This window comes from Monodon monoceros, unplaced genomic scaffold (assembly GCF_005190385.1).
Source record: "Monodon monoceros isolate NGI ecotype Baffin Bay Population unplaced genomic scaffold, NGI_Narwhal_1 Super_Scaffold_7, whole genome shotgun sequence".
NCBI lineage: Eukaryota > Metazoa > Chordata > Mammalia > Artiodactyla > Monodontidae > Monodon > Monodon monoceros.
Window position 1 is genome coordinate 96,601,473 of NW_021703784.1, and position 16,924 is coordinate 96,618,396.

Sequence of the window (16,924 nt, forward strand, 5' to 3'; positions counted from 1 at the left end):
TATAAAATCTCCTGAGAATGCTTTATAACAGCTTACATAAAATTGGGCATTATTCTAATAATACCAATGTCTCTTCCTGCTGTGTGATTCCCTCCACTCTTTTATCTTTGATCCACAAAAGGAAAGAGGCAGAGAAGAGCATGCCTGATACAGTATGGACCACCTCTCAGAAGTGGCTCACTATCTTTCTTCTCTCCCCCAGGCTCAAGCAAGAATCACGTCAGTTATACAAGATAAATATGTTCTAGAGATTTTTTGTAGATAACTGTGGCCACAGTTAACGATACTGTATTGCACACTTAAAATTTTTAAGAGGGTAGCTCTCATGTTTGTGTTTTTACCACAATAAGAAAAGTTATGATATTCTTTGAGATTTGGATTTACACATTGTTTCAATCTGTTTTCCAATAGCAAATTTTAAGTATTTTTAAAGAATTGTTAAGTAAATTATCTCATTAGTATAAAGTAACCACAATGACAAGTTACCTACACAAAATAAGAGGCTGCAATTTTACGAAATTCGGCATAAAACAGCCAAGAGCAAGTAAACTGACCCATGCACAGCAACACTGTAACCAGAGACAGAAGACAACTTTTTTTAGCAAGTCAACAGAATATTTGCTAATAGGAATATTCAACTTGTAGCCTATAAGTCCACAATGGCTGGAGCCGTGTCTTACTTATCTTTGAATACAAAGATATGGTTTGAATACCAAAAAAAATGCTTCAGACCGCTCTTGACATCAATAAATTTGTGTGAAATTAAAAATAATAATAACATTTAAAAAACCAAAATAAATTAATTAAATAAAACAGACTGCAAATGTCACTACTTAACACAAACGCTTATTCTTTCCAAAAATAGATTTATAGGAAAAGAAGTATTGAGTGATTTCCCATGTGATGATTTGATTGGATCCCCAAACTGATTGCAATCTTAAAAATGTGGACAATTCAACACATTGCGAACACTGCAGCCACACGAGGAACGCCTGAACTGCATTCACAGGGTTTAAGAAGAAAACAAAGTAAATGGCTGAGCACTTTCGTATGAAGTAGCTTCAAAGAAAACAGAGCAAAAGAGGATGAGTCCATGGAACTGGGAAACTGCACCAGGGTAAAAGAATTTATTTTCCTTGGCCCAACCCAGAATCAAGGACTGAGCCTGGTCTTATTCCTTTTCCTGCTTTTGGTGTATGTGACAACTCTGCTGGGAAACCTTCTCATCATGGTCACAGTGACCTGTGAATCTCGCCTGCGCACCCCCATGTATCTTTTGCTCCGTAATTTATCTATTGCCGACTTCTGCTTTTCCTCCATCACAGCTCCCAAAGTTCTGGTGGACCTTCTGTCCCAGAGAAAGACCATCTCCTTCAGTGGCTGCTTCACGCAGATGTTTTTCTTCCATCTTATTGGCGGGGTGGATGTATTTTCTTTGTCAGCTATGGCATTGGATCAGTACGTGGCCATCTCTAAGCCCCTGCACTGTGTGACCATCATGAGTAGAGGCCGATGCATTGGGTTAATAGTGGCTTCCTGGGTGGGGGGCTTTGTCCACTCCATCGTGCAGATTTCCCTCTTGCTACCCCTCCCCTTCTGTGGACCCAATGCTCTTGGCACATTTTACTGTGACGTCCCCCACGTCCTCAAACTCGCCTGTACTGACATTCTTATGCTTGAGCTGCTGCTGATTTCCAAAAACGGACTGCTCACCACGCTGTGGTTCACTTTCCTCCTGGTGTCCTATATGGTCATATTATTATTACTAAGGTCTCAGGCGGGGGAGGGCAGGAGGAAAGCCATCTCCACCTGCATAGCCCACATCACCGTGGTGACCCTGCACCTTGTGCCCTGCATCTATGTCTACGCCCGGCCCTTCACCACCCTCCCCATGGATAAGGCCATCTCTGTCACCTTCACTGTCATCTCCCCTTTGCTGAACCCCTTGATCTACACTCTGAGGAACCAGGAGATGAAGCCAGCCATGAGGAGAATGAAGGGAAGACTCATGCCTTCTGTAATGGAATAGAGTAAGACTCTCCAACCTCTTCATCAACAAGGACCCCTTTCATTATTTTGCCCATGGAGTCATATTTATATACTCAGATATATTGTCAATAAACCAACTACACTTACTAGGTAACAATTTATTTTGCACTTTAAGTTAATAGGTTGATGGTAACCCAAGCTTCTGGTGAGCACAATGTATCAGTGTTATAGGATTGAGTTGATTGATGTATTTCCACTCAAAGACCAAAATAACAACGTGCCAATCATGAAAGGTATATGGCAGGTAAAGACACTGACTGAATCTAACCCCTTTTTCAAGACGTAAGTAAATAGAAGAATAGAGTGGTTTTCCCCATGTCTTATATCGAGTTAATTACAGAGATAAGTCTTCAGATACTCAGTCAATTGCTCTCACCTTATGAATGTAATTTATTTCATTACTGGACCTGTCCATGCCAAACTGCAATCTTGTTCTAGAAAGATCTCATGGTCAGTGCCTCTGAGATACACATATATGAATACATGTGGCCTATCACAGATTAAGAAATTTCTTCCTGCTTAAACTCCTTATGGGCTCGTAACCTAGTGAGAATCTCAAAGGTACAAACCGTTGTACTCTTGCATTCCTATCAGGAATGAAGAAGCTTGGGAAGATTTCCCATAATGGCCTCCAGGGATTTATCTTATGCAGAGCTAGACATGCCACATTCACGTTCTTATGATAAGTTTAGACAAAGACAGACAGAACCTCAGGGATGCTACACAAACAGCAATCCATTCTCATTATTCAAGAACTGGTTTTCAGTTGCAGCCTCACCAGGGCCAATCTCAGATTGGCTTCACTGTTGACGATTTATGTTTTTCCTACTGGAGAGAGAAAGAGGAGGTGGTAAAGAAGGTAAAACTCTAACCAGGCTGTCTATGTTGCACTCTGCTAGTGTTTGTGAAGAGGGAGTATAAGCTAGTTCTTGTGTCTGGGAAAATATGATTAAAATTAAAGTCAAAAGTAAAGCACTGTGGCTGAAAGCTCTAACTTCAGAGTTATACAGACCTGGGTCCAAATCCCATCTCTGCCATCCATCAGCTATGTGATCTTGAGTTAGTTAAATCTTCACAGGTCAGAGTTCACCTATACAAATGTACGTATACGATCCATCTTATAGAGTTGCTGTGAAGGTTAGGATGAGATGGTATATATGACACACACAATGCCTGGCAGATAGTAAATGCACTGTCAAAGGCAAATGGGTCCATTTAATTTTTTTTTTTTTTTTTTTTTTTGGTGCGCGGGCCCCTCACTGTGTGGCCTCTCCCGTTGCGGAGCACGGGCTCCGGACGCGCAGGCTCAGCGGCCATGGCTTACGGGCCCAGCCGCTCCTGCGGCATGTGGGATCTTCCCGGACCGGGGCACGAACCCGCGTCCCCTGCATCGGCAGGCAGACTCTCAACCACTGCGCCACCAGGGAAGCCCCCATTTAATATTTTTATACTAGTGTTTGTATTTCTCTCTTTTCCAAAATGAAAATACCTTGATTTTAAAATTATGCTTATTACATATTTCTTATCTAAAATGCAGAAAGTTTAGAAAGTGTAAAGCAGTTAGTTAAAAATCTCCTAGGGCTAACTGCTTTCTACATCTCGTGGTAAAAACCACAAATGCATCCATTTTAATATGATCCTTTTTGCTCTGCCTGACACATTCGATCCCCCATCATCCTGTTATACTCTTCTCCTATGTGGCCCATTTTCAGCATTATTAGAAAAAGAAGAAAAAAAACATGATGTGCAAATGATGGGAATGTACATTGAATTCAAAGCACCTACCATCTTAAAATTTCTAGCTTTCTGTCATTAAAACATGACAATAGGTTTTCCTGTTATTTATACAGGTTGAAGGGTCACCCTGAAGCTGATAAGGTACAGCACAGGAGAGTTTCATAGCAAAAGAATGTAATGGGTCAAGGATAAACCTTGGCTTTGAGCGTAGAGATGAGGGATCAGACCAAGAAAGCAGACTCGGGGGGCGGGGGAAATGGAAGGGAGTCCCAGGGGAGTTAGCCAAAAGACAGTGAGTGTTGAAGACAAACTTAACTTACGTCCCTCATTGGATCTGGGCTAGCCTCACAAGGATCCATTAACTAATCAGCTCACTTGCTTGTCATTTCCTGCCACCTGATCAATCAATTCTATTGATAACTTTTGACAATATTAATCCAGCTTGCCAATTCTAAGAATAATCCTCACTTGTCAAGTCACCACTCATAGGGTCCTGCTACATTTGCTCGGTTAGCTCTGGTCTCCAGACTCCCTAAGCTTTTCTTTATGAAACTGCCTATGAAAAATGCATACCACAAGCCACTTTATAGTCCATTTCATGCACATGGACTCTTCCTTTCCTTTCCTTCCCATCTCTCGAGACTCACTCAAGTCAGTTTTATCGCTATGTTGAAACTGGATGACACCGAAGACCTATGGAGTCTGGATCACTGTATCTCAGAAGCATAGTCCCAAGGGAGCAGGAACTCATGAACCCCTGCCACACCACTGTCCCTGACACTTCCTCAAACTATGTATAAACACACAGTATAACCCGATTCAGTAATTCAGAAGAAGGGGAAAGCAATTGCATCTCATTACACAGAGATGTATCATTTCTCTAGATGACGTAAAATCACAAGCTGAGCTGCATTTTTCCCATTTAAATCAGTTTTTATTGTTGTTTAAGCTCTGCTGCTAAGAGCCATAGAAAATTCAACAGACTCTGGGAGTAAACATAGCTTTCAAACTACCCTTTCCTACCTCACTCCCTTGAATCAAACATTTTAACTATAAACATCTCTGGGTACCCATGAACCTAATAACATAAAATAATTCTGAAGTAATTAAATTGATAAATATCAAAAACTGTTACCATGCTGCCTCCCTAGGTTCTAAGTGAGCCATGGATCTCAGAGATGTAGATTAAAATAATTTCATAGGGGCAATATATATGTCTCATTATACAGAAATTTCATGTATAAATCTACACCATCCAGCCTCTGAGAGCTACCCTGACAGTTGCCCCAGAGCTTTGATTTTTCTATTATTGCCCTTTTATTTAAGCTTCATTTCATTTGCATGAAAATGAAAGCATTTTCATTTGCTTTGCAAGCAAAGCAATTTTGGTGAGGAGGAAAATTGCATGGTCCATGGTGTGGTTTAACACTACACGTTCTTCCTAAGCCAAGGAGGATAAAGCACTGTCTCATGTGCTTCCTCTAGAGAAAAGGATATGTTCTGAATGTGCACTAGTGTCTCTGCAGATACATGTGAGATGGGGCAGAGAGGGGGTGACGGAGGGGAAGAGAGAGAAGGAGGAGGGCTTGGTGACATTTTAATGACTCCCAAGAGAACACAATTGAATTGGCCACTCAGCCTCCACATTCATATTCAACAATATTCCCTTTGCTAATTCCTTTATGAGGCTTGTGGCTGAGGGACTAATAGTGGTGGCCAAGACACTGTAAGGCAATGTGCAAGAGTCAGAATGATGTGATTCCCTGAGGTTGCCTTTTCCCACCTGAGGGAAAAGTATAACAAAATCACTAGCCTTGAGGTAGGCTGTCCGTGAAGCATAGAATTTCCCCAAAACCTACTTCTTAGAGGCATTGAAGCATTGTAAGAGGATTGATTTATCACTTGGAGACTGAGTCAGTTAAGTGCTGATGTGCGAACTTCTGAAACTGAAAAGATGTTAGTGTTGATTTTTCAGAAATGCTGCAAGTGTATAGGACGTTCCTACTGAAACCAGAAGTCTTAATGAAGCAAAGAAAAGTGGTAGTTTTTCATTATTAGGAAGAGGGGAATTGTGCCTTGCAAAATACAAGAAGGTCTGTTTGGCCCCAGGAGGTATGATGCATTTCAGTTGGTAGGATGTTGAGGTATGAGTTGTTTTGAAGGGAGTCGAGAAAGTGCTGATACCCCAGGTCTCAGAAAGTGACTACTGTAGAAAAACAGCTCTTAAAGACAGCAATTCCTGAATTCAGTATATACAGGCTGGCCAGCTTTGCTTCTTAGCAGGGAATGGAATTTGTGGGGCTTTGAGTAAGGTGTTTTCATGGCTAGATAATCTGTGCACTCATGTGCTACTGAATATGAGAAATGCTCCTAAAACTTTTAGGGATTCAATCAAGAGTAGAGACTTTTCAGTATTGGGAAAGAGAAAATTGTGACATGGGAGATCTCTCAGAGATTCAACTCAGTGTAGAGAATGGAGCAGCATTCTTAGTAGGAAACTAGGATATGGGTGCAACCCTGAGTTTGCAGGTTCTTTCAAAGATGTTTAGTAAGCTTGTTTCTGAAGGACGGTCCTCTTTGGGGTGATTTCTAAGAAGCCCTCATGATCCTTCTTTTGACCTCGCAAAAACACATAAAAGTGTATTTATTTTCTTTTTTTATTGAAGTATAGTTGATGTACAATGTTGTGTTAGTTTCAGGTGTACAGCAAAGTGATTCAGTTATACATATATATATTCTTTTTCACATTCTTTTCCTTTATAGGTTATTACAAATCTTGAGTATAGTTCCCTGTACTATACAGTAGGTCCTTGTTGGTTATCTATTTTATATATAGTAGTGTGTATATGTTACTCCCAAACTCCTAATTTATCCCTCCTCCCCAAATTGTATTTCTTTATCCCTTCCCCCTCCCTCTCTATGTGCCTGTGTTTCAAAGCAATGTACGTAATCTTGCGGTTTCAAAGTATCCTTCCCGGGCTTCCCTGGTGGCGCAGTGGTTGAGAGTCCGCCTGCCGATGCTAGGGGACACGGGTTCGTGCCCCAGTCCGGGAAGATCTCATATGCCGTGGAGCGGCTGGGCCCGTGAGCCATGGCCGCTGTGCTCCGCAACGGGAGGGGCCCGCGTACCGAAAAAAAAAAAAAAACCTGAATAGAACAAAAGAGGTGGAGGAAGGAGAAATGTACCCCCTTATTCTTGTCTCACAGCTTGAGTTGGGACATCTCATCTCATCATTTACACCAGTGGCTCCCCTGGTTCTCAGGTCATTGAATTAGGACTGAATTACACTCTCAGGTTTCCTGGGTCTCCGGCTTGCAGAAGGCAGATTGTGGGACTTCTCGGCCTCCATAATAGCGTGAGCCAATTCCGCATGATAATTCTCTCTCTCTCTAAATGTGTATATATACATATATATGGTGGATATAGCTGATGTAGATATAGACATAGATCCCATTAGTTCTGTTTCTGGAGAACCCTAATACTGTCATGGAAATGGTATATAGAGGAAGGAAAGAAAATAGAAATAGTAAAGAAAAACAGGAGAAAGAAAGAAGGGAGGGAGAAAGCGCACAGGTGACACAGAAGCTCTTAATCTTGTCATGTGGTTTCCTGAGCAGAAGATTTGAAAACCATTCACTTATCGTTCCAATATACAAAAGAAAGATTCTAGAATAAGATGCTGTCATCAATTAAAATACTTCTATGTTCCAGCTTTAACCAAAGACTCCTTTGGGAATGATTTCTCCACTGTCTAGTTATGGTAAGTAGTTAGTGTGGGGAATTTTAGGATTCCGGGGAGCTGAAATCTTCTGTGATCATTATTCTGACATATTGGAAATGAGGGGGGAGGGGAGGTAGATGGACTTCCCTGGCAGTCCAGTGGTTAAGACTCTGAGCTCCCACTGCAGAGGGCACAGGTTCAATCCCTGGTAGGGGAACTAAGATCCCACGTGCTGCACGGTATGGCAAAAAAAAAAAGAAAAAAGAAAAAGAAAAGAAAACAAGAAATGAGAGGAGAGAGAAAATGGAAATCTTTGGGATTATAGGGCCTGGAACATGGAAGGTACTCAGTAAATATTTTATAATTAAATATTTAATGGATGAATGGTACCAACCCATCCTTTGTCTGCTATATTCCCTCTTTGTGTGAGAAGTTTGGTGGAAAACAAGGAGAAAATGCATTTCCCAGTCTTTATGATGCATCTGATTATGTATATTATTAAGACAACAAGCAAACCACCTGCCTAAAAAAAAAAAAAAACGTAAGAAAGAAAAAATGAAATGGACTGAGACACACCCTCCTGGGAGTTCTGTTTATTTTCCCTACGTTCCCGCCTCTTAAGGAGACAGACTGCTCTGTTTGTCCCCTATAACCCTTCAGGCAAAGATATTTGGGCTCTAATCCCAAGGTCTATGGGGATACATCTCCTCCCCTGCATTAGGAGAATTTCAAAACCAAGATGTGCATGTTTGCATACCCCTTCCGGTGTGTGTTCAATTTCTTAATAACACTCTAGGGAGCTGCATCCCAATAGGAAAGTCTGGCTACTCAGGTTCAACAATCACTTCCAAAAGTGTTCCCTCTGGGGATCCTTCCATTGGGGCTGAGAGACTGGTGCTCACGGCAGTGGCACCGTGGGGCAGTGTGTTAGGACCACTCAGAGGCAATTCTAGGAGCCTACCCTTTGCCTCCTATATCAGGAGAGAAGGTACTGTACCAACCAACCCCCAGAGGCATGTCTACCTTAAAGAGGAGTATTCCTTGATAATCAATCATTCCTAAGGTCAGTGTATGCAACCAAATGGCTAGCACTGCTTCTTGGGTAGGGATTAGAGGTCGGGAGCTTTAAGGGAGGTTATTTTGTGACATTGGGGGCTTTTGACTATGTGCTTGTGTGTCTGACTATACGTCTGTGCATGTGTGCCCATGCACTACCAGTTTTGAAATATTATTGTGGATTTCAGAAATATTTTGAATGTTAATAATGCTCCTGAAAGGTAAAGGATGCTGTATATTAAAGCTAAAAACTTTAGTGATGCAGAGCAGAATAATTAGTCCTTCAGTATTAGGAAGGGAACTTGAGGAGCATAGAGAGAAGGTCAGCTTGTCAAGAGGGATAGGGGAACATATGCTTGGTGGACAATTGGGTTGGGGATTCCCTCAAGTTGGGGACTCTATGAAATTCAATAAGCCTGTTTTGGGGGGTTTTGGGTTTTTCTTTCTGGTTTTCTGTTTGTTTGTTTGGCCAGCTGTACGGTTTGCAGGATCTTATTTCCCTGACCAGGGATCAAACCTGGCCCGGCAGTGAGAGCCCTGAGTCCTAACCACTGGACCGCCAGGAAATTCCCAAGCCTGTTTTATTAGAATGGGTTTACCTCGGCCTATTTCTAAAGAAGTTCTTGAGATCTTGAACCCGTTCTTGCCAAAAGCAAGGTCAAAAGCAAACTTATAAACAATAGTCCTCTGTTTTCTCTTCTTCCTTCCTGTTGCAGACACACATACAGAGGGATTCTCATTTGTCCTCCCACCCTCCATCTTTACTTTCTTAGTTGTGCATGTATTTTGTGCAGGGAAGTGTACCCATTTTTCAGCATTTTTCAATTGCATTGGTGACTTGATTACTTTCACGACTAATTTCTGCACAGAACCTTGTGCATTTGGGTTACAAAGCCCATTCTCCTAACCACTACGGTAGACTGCCCCTGGAAATTCTTGATCGCAGCCGTTTTTCTTGCCACCACTAATAAGCCATCAGTTAACTATCAAGAAACAGTTGAGGTTTACAGTTAATTGAGGTTCAAATGTTGGTAAAAGCAATGGACGGAACACAGTCTTAGACTCGTCACAAGGTAATTGAGGGCAACGTTATTTAAAACAATTGAGTATTACAACTCCAAAGATGGGGGGGTCATAAATTGCGAATGTGGAATTAACAGATGCACACTACCATACATAAAATAGAATAAAAAAACAAGGATTTACTGTATAGCACAGGGAACTATATTCAATATCTTTTAAAAACCTATAATGGAAAAAATAGAAAAAATGAATACAGATATATACATACATACATATCTCCAAATCACTTTTTTATATACCTGAAACTAACACAATATTGTAAATCAACTATATTCCAATAAAAAAATTTATATATATGTATATATATATATATATATATATATATATATTTTTTTTTTTTTTTTTTTTTGCCACACCACGCAGCACGCAGGATCTTAATTACCCAACCAGGGATTTAACCCGGGGCCCCATTTAGTAGAAGTGTGGAGTCCTAACCACTTGACCTCCAGGAAAGTCCTCCAAAATGTATATATTTTTTAAAAAGCTCTGTGGTGACCTAAATGAGAAGGAAATCTGAAAAGGAGGGGATGTGTATATACGTGTAGCTGATTCACTTTGCTGTACAGTATAAACTAACACAACATTGTAAAGCAACTATACTCCAACAAGAAACAATTTTTTAATTTAAAAATTTAAAAAAAAAGCTCCAAAGGTCTAGAAATCACCTAGATCAATGGATCCATTTAATATTGTTTACTATTGTGCAGAACTTGCCTACTTGCAAAGGGACTCAAGGCAGTGAAGGCTCCCATTTCACTCATGAAAAGACTGAACATCCTGGAGTTTACACACCTTTAAAGATTCCACTATTGTTCCATGAAGGCCTCAGAGCTCAGATCTCCCAAGCTGGTATCTTTTCTCTGTGCCACAATGCTTCCCACCATAGTCCAACATTAAAAAAAAAAAGAAAGAAAAAGAAAAATCCTCTGTGCATTATCTAAAAACCTTCGTGTGTTCTGATCATTTTCTTTTAAAAATCTGTAAAAACCATTTACTCTGAAGAAAATAACTGGCCTTTTTTTTTTAAAAATAAATTTATTTATATATTTGTGGCTGCTTTGGGTCTTCGTTGCTGCACGCAGGCTTTCTCTGGTTGTGGCGAGCAGGGGCTACTCTTCTTGTGGTGCATGGGCTTCTCATTGCGGTGGCTTCTCTTGTTGCGGAGCACGGGCTCTAGGCACACGGGCTTCAGTAGTTGTGGCTCGAAGGCTCTAGAGCGCAGGCTCAGTAGTTGTGGCGCACGGGCTTAGTTGCTCCATGGCATGTGGGATCTTCCCGGACCAGGGCTCAAACCCGTGTCCCCTACATTGGCAGGCGGATTCTTAACCACCATGTCACCAGGGAAGTCCCTAACTGGCCCTTTTAAAAACTAAAAATATTTGAAAAGGATGAGATCTTCTGGGAGTTATTGATGGATTCATAGATCACTGGGCGTGAGCTAAGAAAATTAGCTTTGTGTTGCTTGGGCTTCAAAGGAAAGGGAATAGGAGGAAAGTTAGTAACATAGAAGTTCTGTTCTGATGAGAAAATGAAAAATAAAGTACAGTGGGATCCGGAGAGCTGAGTCATGAACAGCAGGATGAGAGGTTGGCTTCAATACAGACAGAATACAGGGGGAAGTGGTACAAAGAAGTGTCAAAGGTGAACACAGCCCAGTGTTAGTGAAAACAATAGCGAAAAGGCTAAGCTCCAAGCCTATTTGCCCAAAACGATTGGGTGCTTTAAAGGGAGAGTGAGGGGGACAAGCTGGGGCTCAGTAGAGCCAGAAAAGTGAAAAATTGCAAAGAGTTAGTCAGTGTCAGTGCAATTAGGCTGGTTGTGTCTGGGAGCTGGAAGTAATCCCCCCACGGAGACTGGGAGACAGAGGCCCCTTCCTTCCTGTTGATCATATTTAGAGGAAAGGCTCTCAGTCCTTGAGAGAGACACTTGTTAGTCACAAGGTATACATATTCACAATTACAAGGCCTTTCCCATAAATGCTCTAAGTAAAGGAGGTCAGCGGCCTATCTCAGATGTTGGCTGGAACAAACAGTAAATTCACCTGGCAGCTTTGTGCTTTCCCAGGAAGGCATTTTCATGGGGGTTTGGGGTCATCCTAAGGACACAGCCTTGTGCCGCCAGAGGCCATGCTACAGTCTGGTCACCTCTTGGTGCAGGTTTGGACAGAGTCATTAGGTGCCGAGATTCTGCAGTTCTCAGGGGCACAAGGAAACTTTGGGGTGATGGAGATGTTCCTTATCCTAACTGTGGTGATGGCTTCATGGGTGTACATGTATGTCAAATCTCATCAAATTGTACCTCTAAATGTGTGCAGTTCATTGTATGGAAGCTACACCACAACAAAGCCGATTTTAAAAAAAAAAGCTACAAAAGACAGTTTTGTTTTAAGCAGTCGGCAAAATCACAATAACCTGACGCCTGTCAACACCCGAACTGGAAATTATTCTAAATGTTTTCTTTAAAACAGGAGAAAAGCATCGAGTAGGATTTATAGGAAATGAAGCTTGGTAATAAAAGTTTTTAAAAAATTGTGCTCCTGGGCTTCCCTGGTGGCGCAGTGGTTGAGAGTCCGCCTGCCGATGCAGGGGACACGGGTTCGTGCCCAGGTCCGGGAGGATCCCACATGCCGCAGAGCGGCTGGGCCCGTGAGCCATGGCCGCTGAGCCTGAGCATCCGGAGCCTGTGCTCCGCAACGGGAGAGGCCACAACAGTGAGAGGCCCGCGTACCGCAAAATAACAAAACAAAACAAAAAAATTGTGCTCCTTTGCAAACTAGAAATGTTCTAAATTGTTTTATCCTTTGGTATACTTTTGTTTGTTTGTTTTTAGAGTAACAGATTTTACTACTTAGAGCAGTTTTAGGTTTACATAAAAATTAGAACGTACAGAGTGCCCCCTCTCCCCACTGCCACCCCGGTTTCCCTTATTAGTAATGCATTTATTATTAATTCATCTTGCATTAGTGTGCTACATTAGGTAACAATTGAGGAACCAATATTGATACATTTTTATTAAGTGCAGTCCATAGTTTGCATGAGGTCTCACTCATAGCGTTGTACCTTCTATGGGTTTTAGTAAATACATAATGTTATGTATCCACAATCAGAGTATCATATAGAATAGTTTCAATTCCCTAAAAATCCCCTGTGTCTCACCCATTCATCCCTCCCCACCTCCACACCCAGCCCCCGGTAACCGTTAATCTTTTCATCATAATTTTATCTTTTCCAGAACGTCATATAGTTGAGATCATACAGTATGGACATTTTCAGATCAACTTCTCTCACTCAGTAATGTAACTAAAGTTTCCTCTATGTCTTTTCTTGGCTTGAGAGCTCATTTCCTTTTATCACTGAATAATATCCCATTGTATGAAACGTACCAGCTTCTGAAATGCTAGATTTGATAATAGTTGCAATTATTTTAAAGAATCATATTTTATAAGAAAAGAATAAAAAAGTGTATTTTTGCCAGCATTTCTGAAACAATGTGTATAAAAGATTGGCTCTGCAAAATGTTAACTGTGCTATACGTAGCGGAAATGTGGTCTGTACCGACCTCAGTTTAAGTGAATTAAACAAGTTTCTTTAAGCTTCACAATCCTGTAAAACAAACATGATTATACGCATTTTTACTGATGATAAACTGAGGCTCAGAGCTACCTACCAATTAAGTGACAGAGTCTATCAAATTCAGGTCTGCTGCATAGAGAAGAGACTTGCGGAGCTTTGGGGAGGGGGGATGGAGTGGGAGTGTGGGATTAGCAGACGCAGACTATTATATATAGAATGTAAACAAAAAGGTCCCACTGTATACCACAGGGAACTATATTCAATATCCTGTGATAAACCATAATGGAAAAGAATATGAAAAAGCACATATATATATATATACATGTTTAACTGGGTCACTTTACAGCAGAAATTAACACAACATTGTAAATCAACTATACTTCAATAAAATTTTAAAACACACACACACACAAATCCAGTTCTGCTGATACTAACATCTTTGCTCTTTGTGCAAAACTAAAACCTTTACAAATATTGAGGCGGCAAGGAGTGACATACAAATGTAAGTGATGAAAGGAAGGGAGCCTCAGAAAGGAAAACCATTTGTCCAGTGTCCTGGAGGGTGAAGTCCTTGCCAAGAGCATTATGGAGAGCAGGGACTATAGCTATCAGTTGCCAAGTCCCAATCTTGGGCCATGGAAATCAGAGGAAAACAAGACACCAAAATAAGGGAGACTGGAGGAAAAAAAAAGAAGAAAGAAACAGTGATTTACTCAACTAAATTGTCTTAGCTGCTGCAAAGCTATTTATCCTAGGGAGACAGTAAACCGTAAACTGGCTTTTTTGGCCTTAATTTAGAGCTGATCACCGGTATGAAAATCTGGCCAGACTATGCCAAGCAGATGGTTTCCTGTGGAAGAAGATGGGAGAAGAAACTACAAGCTTCCATTAGAGCCACAGACTGTGTTTTATATTTTTCCCCTGCGTGTGTCTCCCACTTCCTAACAATGAGATACATGAGTGTGCATGAAAACAAAAGCAAAACTAGTCCCTTCAGAGCATTCAGTGACTTTTTAAGAGGCATATAGAATCTATAAAATGATGAGCCTGTAAAATTTTTAATAAGAATTTAATAACGTACTGATTTAGGAGCTTCAATTAATTACACCCGTTGGAAACCCACTCTCTGGTTTGCTCTGAGAGAACTCAGAAAATGCCATCTACTAGAGATAGAATTGTAGGCATCCCTGCCCAAAAGAAAAATAATCATAAAAATAACCCCCAAGGCAGCCTGGTCATATAACTCCCACTCCTTTTGTTTTTAATGATACATTTTCTATATTCTATTTTCTGTTTTCTCTCCAGGTAATTGAAGAAGAAGATACATGACCTGATGGAGCAGGGAAATTACACCAGGGTGAAAGAATTTATTTTTCAAGGAATGACCCAGCCCCAAGAGCTGAGCCTGGTCTTATTTCTTCTGTTATCCTTGGTGTACACAGCTACCGTGATGGGAAACCTCCTCGTCATTGTCACCGTGACCTGTGAGTCTCGCCTTCACACCCCCATGTACTTCCTGCTCTGCAATCTCTCTGTTTTGGACATCTGCTTCTCCTCCATCACTGTTCCGAAGGTCTTAGTAGACCTTCTTACAACAAGAAAGACCATCTCCTTCAATGGTTGCACCACACAGATGTTTTTCTTCCACCTCCTCGTTGGGGCAGATGTTTTCTCTCTCTCTGTGATGGCCTTTGACCGCTACATGGCCATCTCCAAGCCCCTGCGTTATGTGACTATCATGAGTAGGGGGCAATGCACTGCCCTCATTGTGGCCTCCTGGGTGGGGGCTTCGTCCACTCCATCGTGCAGATTTCCCTCTTACTCCCACTCCCCTTCTGTGGACCTACTGTTGTGGATGGTTTCTACTGCGATGTTCCCCAGGTCCTCAAACTCACCTGCACCGACACCTTTGCCCTTGAGGTCTTAATGATTTCCAATAATGGCTTGATCTCTACCCTGTGGTTCATCTTCCTCCTTGTGTCCTACACGGTCATCTTGACAATGCTGAGGTCTCACACTGGGGAGGGCAGGAGAAAAGCCATCTCCACTTGCACAGCCCACATCACCGTGACCTTGCACTTTGTGCCCTGCATCTACGTCTACTCCCGGCCCTTCATTGCCCTCCCCATGGACAGAGCTGTCTCCATTACCTTCACTGTCATCATTCCTGTCCTGAACCCCATGATCTACACCCTGAGGAACCAGGAGATGAAGTCAGCCATGAAAAGACTGAAGAGGAGATTTGGACCTTACGAGAAGAAATAGATGCCATAGGGGACTTCCCTAGTGGTTAACGATCCCCCTGCCGGGCTTCCCTGGTGGCGCAGTGGTTGAGAATCTGCCTGCTAATGCAGGGGACACGGGTTCGAGCCCTGGTCTGGGAAGATCCCACATGCCGCGGGGCTGAGTCTGTGCGTCTGGAGCCTGCGCTCCACAACAAGAGAGGCCGCGATAGTGAGAGGCACGCACGCCGTGATGAAGAGTGGCCCCTGCTTGCCACAACTAGAGAAAGCCCTCGCACAGAAACGAAGACCCAACACAGCCAAAAATAAAGAAAATAAGAAGACCCCAAGATCACTATTTAAAAAAAAAAAAAAGAATCCACCTGCCAATGCAGGGGACACAGGCTTGAACCCTGGTCCGGGAAGATCCCACATGCCCCAGAGCAACTAAGCCCACCACGGGCCACAACTACTGAAGCCCATCCGCCTAGAGCCCGTGCTCCGCAACAAGAGAAGCCACCGCAATGAGAAGCCCACGCACCACAACGAAGAGGAGACCACACTCTCCATAACTAGAGAAAGCCCGTGCACAGCAACGAAGGCCCAATGCAGCCAAAAATAAATAAATTTATTTTAAAAAAAAGAAATAGATCCATGAAGTCCAGATTGGAAGAGTCAGAATTGAAAAGTATTTTCTCACAACACAATAGAAGACCCCGATCAACAGACCATCGTGAGGCCAGAGTCTTCCCTTTGCCCTACAGCAGAATCCTCTAATAAGGATGGTCTGAAATAATTGTCTCATGGCGTGGTTGTCAGCAACTTAGAGTCTCAGATCTGTAACTTGTCAGCTCTGAAAGGGACTCTAAAGCTTATATCACTCAAACACCTCACTTTACAGGTGAGGAAATGAAGTCTGAGAGAAGATTACCTCTCAGTTCTTGAGTTGTGGCTGTACCATGTGTGCAGCCCAAGCAATAATTAGTAAAACGATCTCCAGGGACCAGGAGTCCAGGCTATAAAATCCAGCCACCCCTCCCTTTGTGGAAATTTTCCATTGCCCACCGTGGAGGATATGAGTTCTGTTTTTCTAAGGAAACCTTTGGGTTTCCCTTACAGAAGCTGAGATAACTTTCATATTTTTTCAAAGTTTTCATAGCTAATAAATGGCTCAGGCAAGGCTAGATCTGAGATCTCTGACCATCAGCTAAATGCATGTCTGACTACTCCTGTTGCCTCAGGCAGGATTCGAGGGCATCAAGCTCGTCTATAAAAATTTATCCTCTATTGTAATGTCATGAAAGACATTTTGTTGTCATTATCTGACCGAGGAGTATATATGATAAGGCTTCTGTACCTCTAAGAATTTCAACATCATTTTCCTGCCATTTATTCTGGGCCAGCACTCAAGGGAGAAAGGAACCCTATCCTGTCTGCTTCGCTAGAATATGCCTGAGTCACAGGTTCACAAGAAGCAAAGGCT

General features: G+C 42.1%; 2 protein-coding genes across 2 annotated transcripts; both read left to right on the forward strand.

Moving 5' to 3' along the window:
• The first annotated feature begins 1,073 nt into the window (after positions 1-1,073).
• Positions 1,074-2,053, forward strand: LOC114887362 (olfactory receptor 4D10-like). Its single transcript, XM_029209017.1, has one exon. The coding sequence runs from the start codon at positions 1,094-1,096 to the stop codon at positions 2,027-2,029; it is 936 nt and encodes a 311-aa protein (XP_029064850.1). The 5' UTR covers positions 1,074-1,093; the 3' UTR covers positions 2,030-2,053.
• Positions 2,054-14,552: 12,499 nt separating this feature from the next.
• On the forward strand, positions 14,553-15,484 carry LOC114887141 (olfactory receptor 4D11-like). The gene is given in 2 exon segments (XM_029208565.1): positions 14,553-14,997; positions 15,000-15,484. Coding segments are annotated over 2 exon segments (930 nt in total).
• The last annotated feature ends 1,440 nt before the right edge of the window (positions 15,485-16,924 follow it).